General features: G+C 45.7%; 1 protein-coding gene across 4 annotated transcripts in view; it reads right to left on the bottom strand.

Annotated features, from left to right (window-relative positions):
* Window positions 1-14,964, bottom strand: part of PRIMPOL (primase and DNA directed polymerase) — a gene marked incomplete at its 3' end in the record, with an annotated part of 31,618 nt that extends 16,654 nt beyond the window's left edge. For 2 of the 4 annotated variants that reach the window (XM_084879628.1, XM_084879630.1), the window contains exons 1-6: window positions 14,867-14,964; window positions 11,222-11,460; window positions 7,256-7,353; window positions 5,216-5,345; window positions 3,380-3,527; window positions 270-566 (exon numbers count right to left, since the gene is read on the bottom strand). In XM_084879628.1, the coding sequence (XP_084735754.1) occupies window positions 270-566; window positions 3,380-3,527; window positions 5,216-5,345; window positions 7,256-7,353; window positions 11,222-11,401 (853 nt within the window). In that variant the 5' untranslated portion in view covers window positions 11,402-11,460; window positions 14,867-14,964. Of the gene's footprint in view, window positions 1-269; window positions 567-3,379; window positions 3,528-5,215; window positions 5,346-7,255; window positions 7,354-11,221; window positions 11,461-14,680; window positions 14,795-14,866 lie in introns of those variants that run through there. The other 2 variants (XM_084879631.1, XM_084879629.1) reach the window with 2 other exon arrangements.
* Between the last annotated feature and the right edge of the window lie 88 nt (window positions 14,965-15,052).

Raw genomic sequence — 15,052 nt, 5'->3', positions numbered from 1 at the left:
ACTGACCTGTACACTCACAAATCATGCGTGTTTCTGTCTGAATGTTATACTTCAATAAAAGTGTTTTCTAAAAAAATGTTGCCCTGTCCTATTACGCCTGGTGTTTACGTCCCACGGGACCTCCCTGAGATCTCTGATCAGCAACCCGAGCTCCCTGCCTCCGTCCTGCTGGTGACCCCACGGGCACTGGGAACAGGGCGGCAGCAGGCACGGACTCGTCCTCACGGAAGGGCACAGGACGGTCTCACAGAGCTGCTGATGCTACTTACCTAGATCTACAAAGAGCCGCCTTTTCCCTGCAGGGTCCTTCACAACGAGGAAGGAAAGGTCAGGGCCGATCCGCTCCACGGACCCCAGCCTCCCCGGGGCCTCTGAATTCCATGTCCGGCTCTCTCCAGTCTCCGTGTCTGTGGACATTTCACAGCAGGAAACTCCTTGGTTAATTGGTGGTTCAGAAAAAGGGGAAAATGCTTGGCCGGTTGTCTCTGGAATCCCACCATCATCTTCATCATCTCCACTGGCAATCAAATGAAAAGCAGGCTGCAGAATCTTTCTCACAAAATTACCTAAGGAAAAAAATCATGATTAATCTAATTCTTCTTTTTCACAAACTGAACTTAAGATCTAGGCCCAAATCTACCCAATTTTTCACAGCAAGCCTCCTTTTTATTTTTGGTTTTAGCACTGAGCTGTTACTATAAATTGGAACATGCCTCTCCTGTTACTTTCATGTAAATAAGATTAGAGAATGCAATGCTGTAGAAATGTTTAATTTTAATCTTTAAAACTCGTATAATCTGAGTTTGTCACTTTAGTTACCATATAGCATAAACCCTAAGTTATATAAGATGTACATGCTTTAAATTAAAAAATCTTTCTACAAATTAGACTTAATTACCTCCTTACTCAAAGAAATAAACCCACTGTCTTATAAACACTAAACATCAAAATGAGGGCAAAAGCATTTGATCCTTGCAATCATATACAGACACGATTATTTCTGGATTAGGAGAAATGAGGTAAATTCTGAGTGAGGTGAAAGCATATGTCAAAGGACGACAAAGCAATCTATCTAGATACATAAATAACCAGCAACCAGGAATGCCATAACACCTGGAATGACCAGTCACTATGACACCTACTGCGGCCAGCAAACCAGCCCAATTTGGGGGGGGGGGGGGGGGGGGCGGTGACATGACACAACCCCCCACGGCCCTTCCCTCTCCAGGCCGGCCCAGTTCCAGATCAGCCTCTCCCACCTGGATCAGCCTGCAGCCCCTCCCCGACCTGGCCTCGCCAATGATGGGCCCCCACCACCCCAATCGGCCCACGGCCCCTCCCCACAGTCAGCTCCACCCCTGATCAGCCCTCCCACTCCGATCAGGCGGGAGGTTGGCCAACCACCCAAGACCCCTCCCCCCAGGCTGCTGGCCCCTGATCGCGCCCCCCCCCCTAATTGGGGGCGGGCCCACTGGCCAATCACCCACAGCCCCTCCCCTGACCTCGCCCGGCCCTGATTGGGCCCCAATCGGAGCAGGCAGGCTGGCCAACCTCCCGCCATCTCCTCCTTCTGACATGTCCACCCCGTAGGGCCAGCCGGTGGACCTCCCCTGTGCACGAATTTGTGCACTGGGCCTCCAGTACAAATATAAAAGGACAGAGTTAATTTTCCTGGAAACGCAGAATGACACCCCCCTGAGAGTGGGCAGCGCTAAGAGCAGTGGGGCCCTGGCTCAGAACCAGGTGCCAGGGCAGCGTGCAGGAGGCCCTGCGGGCCTTTGACCTTGGGCAGGGAGCTAACAGGACCAGGATATGCTGTCAGGTGTGGAGAGAGTATATCAAGCATATCAATAAGTTATTAAATGCCTACTAGTACTTATTATCGTTGCCTCTGCTACTATCCCATTATTAATGTTATTGATAAAGATATTATTATGTAATAAGCTCTAAAAACACTCTCCCTGCCCTCCAGAAACATTAGGCGGAGTAGACACAAACACAAGCACCAGGAAACTGCCTCAGGAAGTGGTGATTGCTCAGCGCTGGGCAGTCCCGTGACCCAGAGGACACGAGCCCAGCCTTCAGGCTGCACAGAAAAGGCTTCTCTGGTGAGGATTTCTACGCTGAGTCTCAACACACCTGGCTGGAGGCAGGCCCCTTTGGACAGCAGCAGCAGTGACTGCAGAGGCCCCGGACTGGAGAAAACAGGGCCCGTGGGAGTCCAGTAGAGCGAGAAGAGCCAAGTGTCGAGAGATGAGGCTAAAGCACAGGGATCTCACTGTGAAAACTAAGATGGGGGCTTTTTCCAGAAGGCAGCGTGTTATCCGTCAAGGGCCTGAGGCCCTCCAGGGGCATAAACAGATCACTCTAGCTAGCCAACTGAATAGGACACTGGACTGCGTCTAGAGGTCAAAGGTGACACCACTTCCACTTGGGTAACTGGATGGATGGTGACACCACTCACAGATATATCCACCACAGGAGAAACAGCAAGTTCTAGGGGTGAGGGGAGGTGTTTGGTCATGTGCAGTTTGAAGCTGACTGTGTGAGTCTGGTGTCAAGAACAATAACCTTGACTGAAGAAGTAGTTTTGAGAGTCATCAGCACAGAGATGGTAACTGGAGCCATGACAGGGAATGACCATCAAGGTTAACAGGGGACAAAGACAGGATCTACCATCACTACCACTGAGGAATGAGAGACCAGAGAATCAATGTACAGCTAAGCTAACAGAACACACGGGAAATAAGGAGCCCGGGCACCTCGGACACTAGTCTTGCATACAGACCAGTGGTTATGTGACTAGGCTCATGTCTTTCACCCTGGAAATTGTCAGGCACTTGTCGATCTGAAATGGGTACAAGGTCCTCGGACTTCAGTCAATGGTCTGCTGTTGGAACTTAGGAATACCTGCCTGCTCTGCCCTGTCGGATGAACAATCAGGGTTGTGACTTCTATTCAGACCTTGGTTTTCTGTGTTCCCATTCTGCCCACTTGTTCCCCTTTGGACTGACTTCATTTTACACCTGGGACTCTGTTTCTATATTTACCATCCTGAAACAAGTACGCTGGTTACACTTTCAGGTTTACACATCTAGATTCCTTATGAGCCCTAAGGTGTGGTCTGGGACAATAAATAAATAAATAAATAAAAACAGCTCTAACCGGTTTGGCTCAGTGAATAGAGCGTTGGCCTGTGGACTAAAGGGTCCAGGTTCGAATCCCGTCAAGGGCATGTACCTTGGTTGCGGGCACATCCTCAGAAGAAGGTGTGCAGGAGGCAGCTGATCAATTTTTCTAACTCTCTATCCCTCTTCCTTCCTCTCTGCAAAAAAAATCAATAAAAAACAGTAAAAATAAATAAAAACAGTATACTTACCCACATGAATGTTATCTTTAAACGCCACATCATGGAGTTGAAATATCAAATGGCGGCTAAATTTCTCATCAGTGCTAGAATCTAAGTTGAAAACATCTTCAGCTGAACAGTTAACTCTGTATAACTCTTGAAGTGCTTTACAAACATGCTAAAAACACAAGAAACAAATGTTTTTCATGAGCACAATTAAAATATCTTGGTGCAAATATTACTCACAATCCAGGACTGCTCATTCCCAACTGCTCGCCTGCCTGCCTGCCTGCCTGCCTGCCTGATTTTCCTTAACTGCTTCTGCCTGCCAGCCTGATCACCCCCTAACAGCTCCCCTGTCAGCCTGATCAACACCTAATTGCCCTCCCCTGCTGGCCTGGTCACCCCTAACTGCCCTCCCCTGCAGGCCTGGTCCCCCCCAAGTGCCCTCCCCTGTAGGCCTGGTCCCCCACAACTACCCTCCCCTGCCGGCCATCTTGTGGCAGCCATCTTGTGTCCCCATGGGGATGGTCATCTTGTGTGTTGGAGTGATGGTCAATTTGCATATTACCTCTTTATTATATAGGATTATTATATAGGATATAGGATAGTAAGGCAACAAGCTTGGGTCAGGAGCACAAGATTTGAAGTCAGAAAAATCTACGTTTGAATTCTGGCTTTGCCACTTAACAGCTCTGTGACTTTGGTGAAGTGCAAACCTTACAGTCCTCAACTGCAAAATGGGATATACTAGACCCTAACTTTCGGGACTGTTGCAAGGAGGAAAAGAGAAAACGAGGGTAAAGGGTTAGCACAGCGCCTGGCACGTGTAACAGAGAATTAGCCATGTAGCCAAGAACCAGTTGCTTCTCCTGAAGCCTCAGTCTTCTCATTTGCAAAAACAGTTAGTACTAAAACATGCAGGGTTAAATGTTTGTAACTGCCAAGCACCCTGCTACCAAGAGTCATGCAACAAACTGTATTTATTAATGCTGTTCTGGCACTATTATAGCACCCCCAGCCCACCCCAATGCTCTCTGATCCTACCCTCTTCAGTAAATTCTCACTTTGCCTAATCTTTACAAGAGCCACCTACTTATAATGTAAGCCAGAGAATTAAAAACAAAAACAAAACAAAAAATCCAGAAAATTCCTCAACTGCCACTTTGTCCTCAATGCTCCTTTTTTTACTGGATATAGTAATGTTAAAAAATATATGAACCAACATTGAACTTACTCCTTTTTAGAAGTTTACTCAGAGAAGCAATATTAAGAGATAAATGTCAAAAGTAAGAGGAGGAGAACCACGGAACCTACACAGGATGTCCAAAAAAAGTATACACACTTGGAATGATTATAAAATCAGTGTTTATTAGCATACAGTTCATTTAAAAACTTTATAAAACTTTAAAAGAATGTACAGAAATGAATAATTTTTCTGTCAATGCCTGTTTTCAAACTGATGACTGTTCTGGTCCAAGCACTGCTGATAACACGAAGCAATGGAATCAAAAACATCAAAAATAATTTTGTTTGGTATTTGTGCACCTTCATCAGCTATTACCAAGTTTTGTACCATAAACTTTATCTTTTATGTGTCCCCATAAAAAAATGTCTAGTGGCACTATAGGATAAATTTTCTTTGTTCAAAGCTTAGTCTAGCTTCACTCATTATTTCAAATCAGTTAAACCTGAAAATGAGTGAAAATTAAGTTAGTTATCAGCTGTTAGAGTGTGTATATATTTTTGGGGGACACCCTATATATTACATAAGCTAGATTCATCTGTCTCTATTTTTATTCATTTTAATGAATAAAAATAGAGACAGATGGATGTAAGGAAAAAAAAACAGAGCCTGTAAATTACCTCAATGAGTAATGCAACCATCTTTTTTCCATCAGCTCCAGGATTGGCAAGTTTGTTAAATTCCAGATCAAAATAGAGCTTGCAAACAGCGTTTTCAGGAATGACTTCATAGCAGTGTAAGAGATGTTTTCTAAATTGAATAGTTCATGATTGTTAGCCTTGTATCTGATACTTTTAAATCATAGAACTTGATCTTATACCTCAAGATACCATATTAGGTGTTTTAATTACATATATCTATATATATATATAAAAGCATAAGCAACGGGAATGACTGGAACTACCAGTCACTATGACATGCACTGACCACCAGGGGGAAGATGCTCAATGCAGGAGCTGCCCCTGGTGGTCAGTGCACTCCCACAGCCAACCTCCCCCAGCCGATAGGCCCCAATTGGGGGCCAGCCCCGAGGCTGGGACAGGGAAGCGGGGGTGAATAGTGGCGGACCCGACCCCTTTTCCAGGGGTCTGAGGGCTGGCTCCCTCCTTGGGGCCGGCAGCCCACCTCCCGCGCTCTGTCCTTCACCCCGGCCAGCCAGCAGGCCCCACTTGGCCTGCCACCCGCCCACCATGATGGCAGCGCAGTGGTGAGGGAAGGGGGAGAGGTGGGGAACCACATGGCACCAATGATGGCGGTGTTGGCATTTTCCGTCAGTTCCTTCCATGCCCAGTCTGGCAACCGTCGCCTCCTCTCCAGCCTGGCCCTGATTGGCCCAGCCCCAATTAACCCTGATCGCCTGCCAGGCCTAGGGACCCCACCCATGCATGAATTTCATGCACCAGGCCTCTAGTGCTATAACAAAAACATGATGAACTGAACAACTCACCATAAGTTTATCGACCATAGTATTAAGAGTTTCCAACAAACAAAATGTAACAATCACATTCTTAACCCTTTGCACTCCGCTGTCCCGAATTCTAGCATATCACTCGGATGTCCCCTCTCAGGGGACATTGCAGTTTATTAGTGATTACGGGGAATTGAGTTAATTCAACGCACGTTTCGCAAAGTAGCGTCGAGTAGCTGGTAGCCAATGTCCAGAATGGTTCGGAGTAGCTGGTAGCCAATGTCCAGAATGGTTCGGAGTGCAAAGGGTTAATATTATTTAACTGGAAAATATGGCCCACTTCATACTGTTTATTTACATATGAGTTTATTTTATGTAACACTTCTGTATTTGTTTTTGGTGTCACCATGAAGCTAATTTTGTTTGGGAAAAGAGCTTTCTCACACTGGAATCCCATAATTACATATTCTTGGGATTCCATGAATTTTTTAATAGGATTTTTAAATTTACTATTTTCATTAGGAAAATAATATTTTAAAAATTAGTTTAAAACATTCAGAATCAGCTGACTTGAATGAGCTTTCCGTGCTCATGTTTGCAGTTAACATCCTTGCTGGCACCCACAAGTTTGACTTTAACAGGGTTAATAACATGCTGAGCCCTGCCAGTGTGACTCAGTGCCTGAGCGTCAACCTATGAACCAGGAAGTCACAGTTTGATTCCAGATTAGGGTACATCCCTGGGTTGCAGTCTCAATCCCCAGTGGGGGGCATGCAGGGGACAACTGGTCGATGATTTTCATCATTGATGTTTCTATCTCTCTCTCCCTTTCCCTCTCCCTTCCTCTCTGAAATCAATAAAAAATATATTTAAAAAAATAATAGATGCTGACTTGATAATGAAAGGATAACTTGTGCTAAATGAAGTGTGGATGGTTTCCTACACAAACATAAAGTTTGTAGTAATCTGAACAAGGAAAAATGATGAGGGGAATTGTGTCATCATGGGGCACATGTAGAACAGAACCTACACACACACACACACACACACACACACACTCTTCTCCCAGCACCTGGTGAGATAATTCAATGTTGTGACACGGAAGCTCCACAATTCAATTCTAATAGTAAATGGATAGTAACTAATTATGTGATTGAGAACTATCAAAGCCAATTCAGTCTGAATTCATTTCACAAACATTACTAGATGCAGGAAATGTAACTTAACGTGCTGGACTTTACAAACTGCTTACCGGGATTTATAATGAAACCAAAGTTGAACATAGCTTGTTACAAGGTAAATACGTTGTCCATCGCCCACTTCGCATTCCAAAGCAAATACATGAACATCCTTTGTAAAAGCAAAAAAAAGTAAAAAAATAATAAAATGAAAATCTAAAGTCAAGTACAGCTATTAAATGTCCATAAAGAGTTGTACTATTCAAATTGTCAAACACTGGAATTTGAACGCTTTATTGAACATTCTAGAAGCCCAATGCACGAAGGTTTGTGCAAGAATAGGCCTTCCTTCTCCTGGCTGCCGGCATGCCGCAGGCTCACTCAGGCAGCCTGTGCAGTGGCGGTGGTGGTGGCAAGCCCTGCGCACTCCAGCGCCGCTTCCTCCTCACCCTCCTTCTCAGGAGAGTTCCTCTGTGCAGTGCTGGGAGAGGTGGGAAAGGGAAGAGGTGGGAGGAGTGAGGCAGGCGGGAGGACTGGACAGGTTGGGTGTGCTAGCAGGTTTCTTTCCCATTGTGAAAGTGGGATGCAACTGGCCCCCTTCCTCATCCTCTTCCTACTCCAACCCCTGCTTCCCACCCACCCCCCCTCCCTCCACACCCATCGCCCCTCCCCTCTGGATTTGGGGAGATAGGGAGGAGGGAGATCTGATAATTTGGGTTACTGTGTAGGTGGCCTCCTTGATCTATTCAAAACAAAGCTGAGCTGCCACCATCGCCCCTTGGCTGGCCCGGGGCTCCTAGGATGTGCTAACTGTGCACCAAGGGAGCTCCCGTGTGTGTCTGCACCCGCAGGGCTGCTCCAAGGCTAGAGTTTTGTTTATCAGAACTGCAGGGCAGGGGTGGGATAGAGGGAGACACCATACACCAGGAGCTGTGACCTCAGGCACCAGAGGGTTGCCTCTGAGGCTGGGGGCTGGGCCACAGGGAGACTGAAAGGACAGTTGACAGGTGTGGAGTGCAACTGAGGAGGCTTGCTGCCCAGAGTCCTGAAGCGCCTGGGGGGCGGGGCCATCACCATCTTTGTTAGGTTAATTTTCATACTCATTCCTCATTGGCTGTGGGTGTCACGAAGTGATGGTCAATTTCCATGTTTCTCTTTTATTAGTATAGATTATTAAAAACAAGGAAAATAATCACTAGATCTATGCCAATCAAAATCTAGTTATTTGTATTTACTTATTCTTAGTCACTCAAGTAATGCATATTTAAGATAGAAAAAAAGAGAAAAATCAGTCTAGTTTTACTTCCTATTATATTTGCTATTTTATGAAATTAAACTTATTTTTTAAAACTAAACATTATAAATTATTTGGGATAAAATTAATAATTCTTTAGCACATATAAAAACATGGAAAATAATTTTTAAATGTAAGTTAATCTTAAAAGCTTAAAGGAAGTTTTAAAATGCTTAACTTTAACAAGCGACTACAAATTGTCTTTTCTATGGGAAACCAATCTTTTTTAAGTTAATTGCTGTGGCACTTGGTATAACTGTTTGTGTCTGCTGCCATATAGAGTTTCTTCCAATAAGGAAAACTCAAGTTCCTCTGTCCCCTTTTAGCTAACGGTAGCTGTTGTACCTAAAGAAACTAAACTGCCATTTTCAGAAGTGAGAAATCATAGGAGGACTAAGTGGCCTCAACCTATTAAAAACTTTCTGAAATAAATTTTATAGATTGTTAATTAAGGGCAGCAACCATAATCTCTATATGTTTTTTTAATTCAAGATCAAATGAATCTGTTATTATTTAAACTTCTGACACCTGAATTTGGTTTACACAGAATAAGCATGAAAAGTGTTTGTTTCCCAAACTATTCTGCTAAGATCTGAGTGAGCTTCTCTTTACAAGGCAAAGAAGGGGCCTTGTCTTAAACTTTTAGCACTGAGGTTTTGGTTTTTGTTTTGTTTTAAATATATTTTATTGATTTTTTACAGAGAGGAAGGGAAAAGGATAGTTAGAAACATCGATCAGCTGCCTCCTGCACACCTCCTACTGGGGATGTGCCTGCAACCAAGGTACATGCCCCTGACTGGAATCAAACCTGACAGTCCACAGGCCGATGCTCTATCCCACATGTGTCAAACACAAGGCCCGCGGGCCAAATCCAGCCCGCCAGGCCTTGCAATGTGGCCTGCACCGCGCTGTCATCACTGCACTCCGCTGTCAGTTTATGACATTGTCAGTTTATGACTGTTCAGTAAACCATTCGGCCTGCGATTTAGGCTGGATTTTAGATTTTGGCCCCTTCTCTGATTGAGTTCGACACCCCTACTCTATCCACTGAGCCAAATCAGTTAGGGCTAGCACTGAGTTTTTATATAGCATCAATGATCAGAACCACAATATATTTATGCTAGATTTCATATATGCATCTTTTCATTACACAGCTGACCTTTAAACAATGCAGGGGTTATGGGTGCCGACACCCAGTCAAAAATCTGTGTCTAACTTTTTTCTTTTTTTAAAATATATTTTATTGATTTTTCACAGAGAGAAAGAGAGAGGGATAGAGAGCTAGAAATATCGATGAGAGAGAATCATCGATCAGCTGCCTCTTGCACACCCCCCACTGGGGATGTGCCCGCAACCAAGGTACATGCCCTTGCCCAGAATCGAACCTGGGACCTTTCAGTGTGCAGGCCGATGCTCTATCCACTGAGCCAAACCGGTCCCGGCTGTGTCTAACTTTTGACTCCCCAAAAACTCTACTAATAGCCTACTGGTGCCAGAAGTCTTACCAATAACAAAAACAGTTGATTAACACAGATTTTGTAGATGTACAGGCACACCTCATTTTATTGCACTTCAGATGTGTGTCTTACAAGTTGAAGGCAACACCCTACAGCAGCAAAAAGATTACGACCAGCTTTATTGAAACTCACTTTATTGCGGTGGTTTAGAACCAAACCCGTAATATCTGAGGTATGCCTGTACTATATCCCTTATTCTTACAACAAAGTAAGCTAGCAAAAAGAAGATTATAAAGATGAAAAGTGCATTCACAGTGTATAGTGAAAATAATCCAGGAACAAGTGAGCCCACACAATTCAAACCTGTTATTCAAGGGTCACCTGTACTTCTTTATATTCCCCGCAATGCCCCTAGAACTAATGATGTGCAAAGCACATCTGATTTGGGTTATTTTTGAGCAGCACATCCTGGTGAGGCTAGCATATTGCAAGCTCTTCTTCCCACTTGCCCCATGTGCTGGAAACTGTCACGATAAACCCACTCTACGACTCCCAAGCACAAACTGAGATAGCAGAAAGAAACACACGTGTACTTTGGCACTAGGATTTACATTCCAGAGCTTATTAAATATAAGCTATAATATCTGAGACATTTTCATTTCCTCCTGTTTAAATTCAATTATCCTTTTCCCCAATTTTGTCCTTAAAAAATCTCATACGCCACTCATTCATTTTCTTGTATTTCTGTGAGTATTGTTTTACTCTTAAAATCCCATTCTATTACTTTTCAGTCTGTAAACATGGCCACTCTTCCTCAAAGCACCGCTTCATTTACATGTCATTAATCTTTAAAAATTGTTACTAGGCATGTCATTCCTATAAAGGAAATGGCTAATGACTCCATGTTTTTCCTAAATCACGTGATACTAAGACCACAATTAGCCGAGACCAGTTTGGCTCAGTGGATGGAGCGTTGGATTGTGGACTGAAAGGTCCCGGGTTCGATTCCGGTCAAGGGCATGTACTTTGGCTGCGGGCATGTCCCCAGTAGGGGGTATGCAGGAGGCAGCTGATCGATGATTCTCTCTCATCAATGTTTCTAACTCTCTATCCCTCTCTCTTCCTCTCTGTGAAAAACCAATAAAATATATATTAAAAAAAAAACAAACACCACAATTAAATTCTTTTGGTTGATATGTGGCCAGAAATAAAGATAAACTTGATTTTTTTATTTATTTTAGAAATCTTAAGTCATCGTAGCTCTAAAAACGAGGAAATGAAAATATTACCTCTTTGCAGCTTTTAACAAAATTGAAAGCTTGCGTTTGGCGAGGAAACAGTTTCCAAATAGAGGGTGGCTCTTGTGGCTTTGACAGCCTGGGCCTGTACACGGAGGACAGGGGCTTCCTTTGGTAACGGGATGCTCGCTCTTCAATCTGCTTCAGTTTTGCTTCCCATCTTCTCTTCATCGGTTCAGAAGTGTGGGCAGACCAAGTCCTGTCCCATGTAAGATGGCTAGCAATTACACCTAAAACAAACAAGGACACCAATGTCTTGGTTTAGGACATACAGTTTGGTAAAACTTCAAAACTCATTTCCTACTCTGCTTTCTATCTGATGTCTTGCGTGAAGTTTTCCTGTAAACGAGAACAGCTGGTCATGAGAAACCTTTAGATCCTGGCCCTCATATCTGACAATGCGATGGTTTTAGACAAGCTCCCTGAATCTTCCTCACCTGCAAATGGGAACCAATCTCCTTTTTAATCTTTTAGGTGGTTACCTTGAGGACAGAAACGAAAGACTTAGGAAAATGTTTTGTAAATTACAAGGCCACATGCAGATGTGTTTTTGTATCATTATGGTTTCTATTATGATCATTTTATTGTATCAAGTGCTCTCCTCCCTTCCCAGCTGCTTGGTCATCATCTTTGTGCTGTGGTTAGTGTAGAGCTCATTCCCAGGCTCCACTGTGCCGTTCTCAGCTCCCTTTTCTTCTGTTCTCTTCAATGTTCTCAACACATCTGTTCGTTGGGAGGATAACTCAGTTACTAGAGGCCCGATGCACAAAATTCATGCAAGGGCCTCCACCCTCACAGCATGGGCTGCCTCCTGGCCCCACCCACTCTTCCTTCCAGGCCAGTTTGCCATCCAGTCTAATTAGCATGTTAGCTCTTTATTATATAGATGCCCTCATGTTCTTTGCACACTTTGAAACTTTTAACAGCTGGGTGGAGGACTAGAAGACAACTGGGCTGGAATATTCCCACACGCAGGAGGCTGGAGGGCTCCAGCAGAGCCCACGGGGAACGGGAGTGCATCAGGCATCTGGTTTTGGATATCGCATTCCTCATTCCTACCCTCAGCGGAACCATTTCAGAAACACTTGTCATTCCTGGTGGGGAGAGTTCTGTTTTACTTGTATGTCATGGTACAGCAAAACCCCTTTTCACATAGGGACCGTGACTATTTTTATTTAGGTTTCCAAGTTCCAAAGAAAAGTATTTGTTGAACTTTAAAATGGTAAGCTAAGCCGAAACCGGTTTGGCTCAGTGGACAGAGCACCAGCCTGCGGACTTAAAGGTCCTGGGTTCGATTCCGGTCAAGGGCATGTATCCTAGTTGTGGGTACATCCCCAGTAGGGGGTGTGCAAGAGGCAGCTGATTGATGTTTCTCATCGATGTTTCTAACTCTCTATCCCTCTCTCTAAAAAAAATCAATAAAATACACACACATACACACACACACACACATATAGATATACACATATATATATATATAATAGTAGGCTTTAAGAGCTCTGTTATTTATTTCTACACACTGCACCAGAGTTTTCATTTAATCGTGTTCAATGCTGGTTTTACAACGAAAGGTGGTCAGGCTTGGTTCAAGGCCAGCTTATGCTAAAATGATTAGAGGAACTGCAGGTTCAGGAGAAGGGGAAGTGGGGAGTGAGGTGGAGAGAAGACAGATAAACAAGCTAAACAGCCCGGTTTCCCTCGGTTTATGCCTAGACTTGCCCGAGGTGCCACTGGATGGCCTGGTACCCAGGAAAAGCTGGACAAGGGGGCGCGGGCTTGGCTCTGAGGGAGATCTGAGGCCGGCCTTGCGTGACTCTGCCCGGCCCAGTTTTCCTGCTTGTTTGTTTCATCACAAGCCAGTCTTATTCCCCAATTTACATCAGTGTTTTGTGTTTTCTGGCATTTATGTTCTAGGTCTAGTACGTATTTAGTAAGGTTCTGGTATTGGGTAATGTTTTCTTCATATAATCCTTTTAGGGCCTTTTGGAAAACATTTATGTTGTGTCTCCCACGGCTAAACTTTTCAAAATAAAGTATGTGATTAAAATTCACTCACACTAACAGCATTATAGAAATTTGCTTTCCAGATGAATAACACCTTAAGAAGTTAAGTGGAACTAAGTCACTGACTCTCAGGCCTTCCCCACTTCAACTGCTTCATCTGTCTGTGCTTGAACAGAACCCATACATTTCCAAAAAATCTCCTATAAGAGATACAACATACTGTCCTTTTCCAGTTCCTTCTTTCCACTCTCTCCAGAGGGTCTCCCATCCAAAAGCCCACCTCTTCCACACTCATCACCCTCACATCCATTCTCAGAACTCTGCCGAGGGACATCCTTCCTGACCCAGAGCACCACCCAGTGCACAGCTTGGTTTACGGCAAGACGACCAAACGCCAGAACCTCGCCCTCAACCTGTTACCCCTTTTTCGTCTTGTTGCCCAGCCTTCTCACCTAATAACTGAGAATGGCCTCTCACTCCCAGCACCTGGCCACTCCCAGGCTCCCGGGCCTGTTGTGCTCACCGGTCCCGCCCACTTGCTTTCCCCAAAGTCTTTCCCTTCAAGTCCTGCCACCTGCGGGACCCTCCGTAAAATGAAATGACTGGCCATCAGCGGGTGCCTCCAGCCACAAGACCCAGTCCATTAGTATAATTTACGGGAAAACAGAAAGCCGCTGCAGCTGCTGTAACTGGAGCATCGTTTTGGTAAGAAAGCTGAGCGCGGGCAGGGTCTGGGCACAGCCAAGGGCTCCTACACCGGCGCCTTCCTTGGGAATAACGGTGTGCGAACCGCGGTCAGGAGTGGGCGTGGGCCCTATCCTCAGGGCTCACTGCAGCACCATTAGACAAGGACAGCCAAACACACCATCCTCTCTCAGCTTGGGAGAGACTGAGAAAGCCCTGACGGTTATTCCTGGGGCCCCGAGTGGAACTCCTGCAACAAAAAGCCAACCACTTCACCTTTCCGAAGCCCCAGCGGGGATGGGATTGAGGAGTGCACCCCTCCAGGCCTTGTTGAAAGAATAAAATAAGAAAATGTGAAACCGGTGTGGCTCAGTGGATAGAGCGTCAGCCTGCGGACTGAAAGGTCCCAGGTTCGATTCCCGTCAAGGGCATGTACCTTGGTTGCGGGCACATCCCCAGTGGGGGGTGTGCAAGAGGCAGCTGATCGATGATCCTCTCTCATCGATGTTTCTAACGCTCTATCTCTCTCTGTAAAATAATTTTTTAAAAAAAGAAATGTGTGAAAATGTAAGAGCACAGAACAAGCACTCCACAAGTGGTAGCCATGCACCGCACGACCAAAACACAGGCCCCGACTTGGGTCGGAACAGGCAGTCCCAGCGCCGGGCCGGCTGGTTCTCAAACGCGGGAGCCCTGAGGTATCAGAAGGCCCCGAACCCCCTGGGTTTTGATGCTGAACTTCGCTGTCTAATGCGCTGGTACCTTCTTCGGCGAAAACAACTGCGCGTTGGCACCGAGGTCGGGAAGGCGTTCCAGACGCAAACCTGGCGGGAGACCCGGATGCCAGGCGGGTCGGGGTCCGCTCCCGGCCTCCCGGAGTTCAGCCCGGGCGCCAGGCCCGCCTCGCTCCCCTTTCCTCTGCCCCGGGGCCCGACGTGGGCTCTTTACCTCCGAACCCCGCTTCCTGGGCGGAAGGCCGTGCCTCCCCGCGGCCGGGGCCTGATTTCGGCCTTCAAATTGCGCGCGGGGCCCGCATCCGGGGCAGGAGGGCGGGGGGCGCTCGAGCCTATGAGAGCGGCGGTGGCGGGCCGGAGGGGCGGGGCCTAGGAAGAAGGCGGGGCCCAATGGGCGGGG

The sequence above is a fragment of the Pipistrellus hanaki genome, assembly GCF_964339955.1.
Source record: "Pipistrellus hanaki genome assembly, chromosome: 3".
In the NCBI taxonomy this organism is placed as follows: domain Eukaryota; kingdom Metazoa; phylum Chordata; class Mammalia; order Chiroptera; family Vespertilionidae; genus Pipistrellus; species Pipistrellus hanaki.
This window is presented reverse-complemented; position numbering and strand designations above follow the sequence as displayed.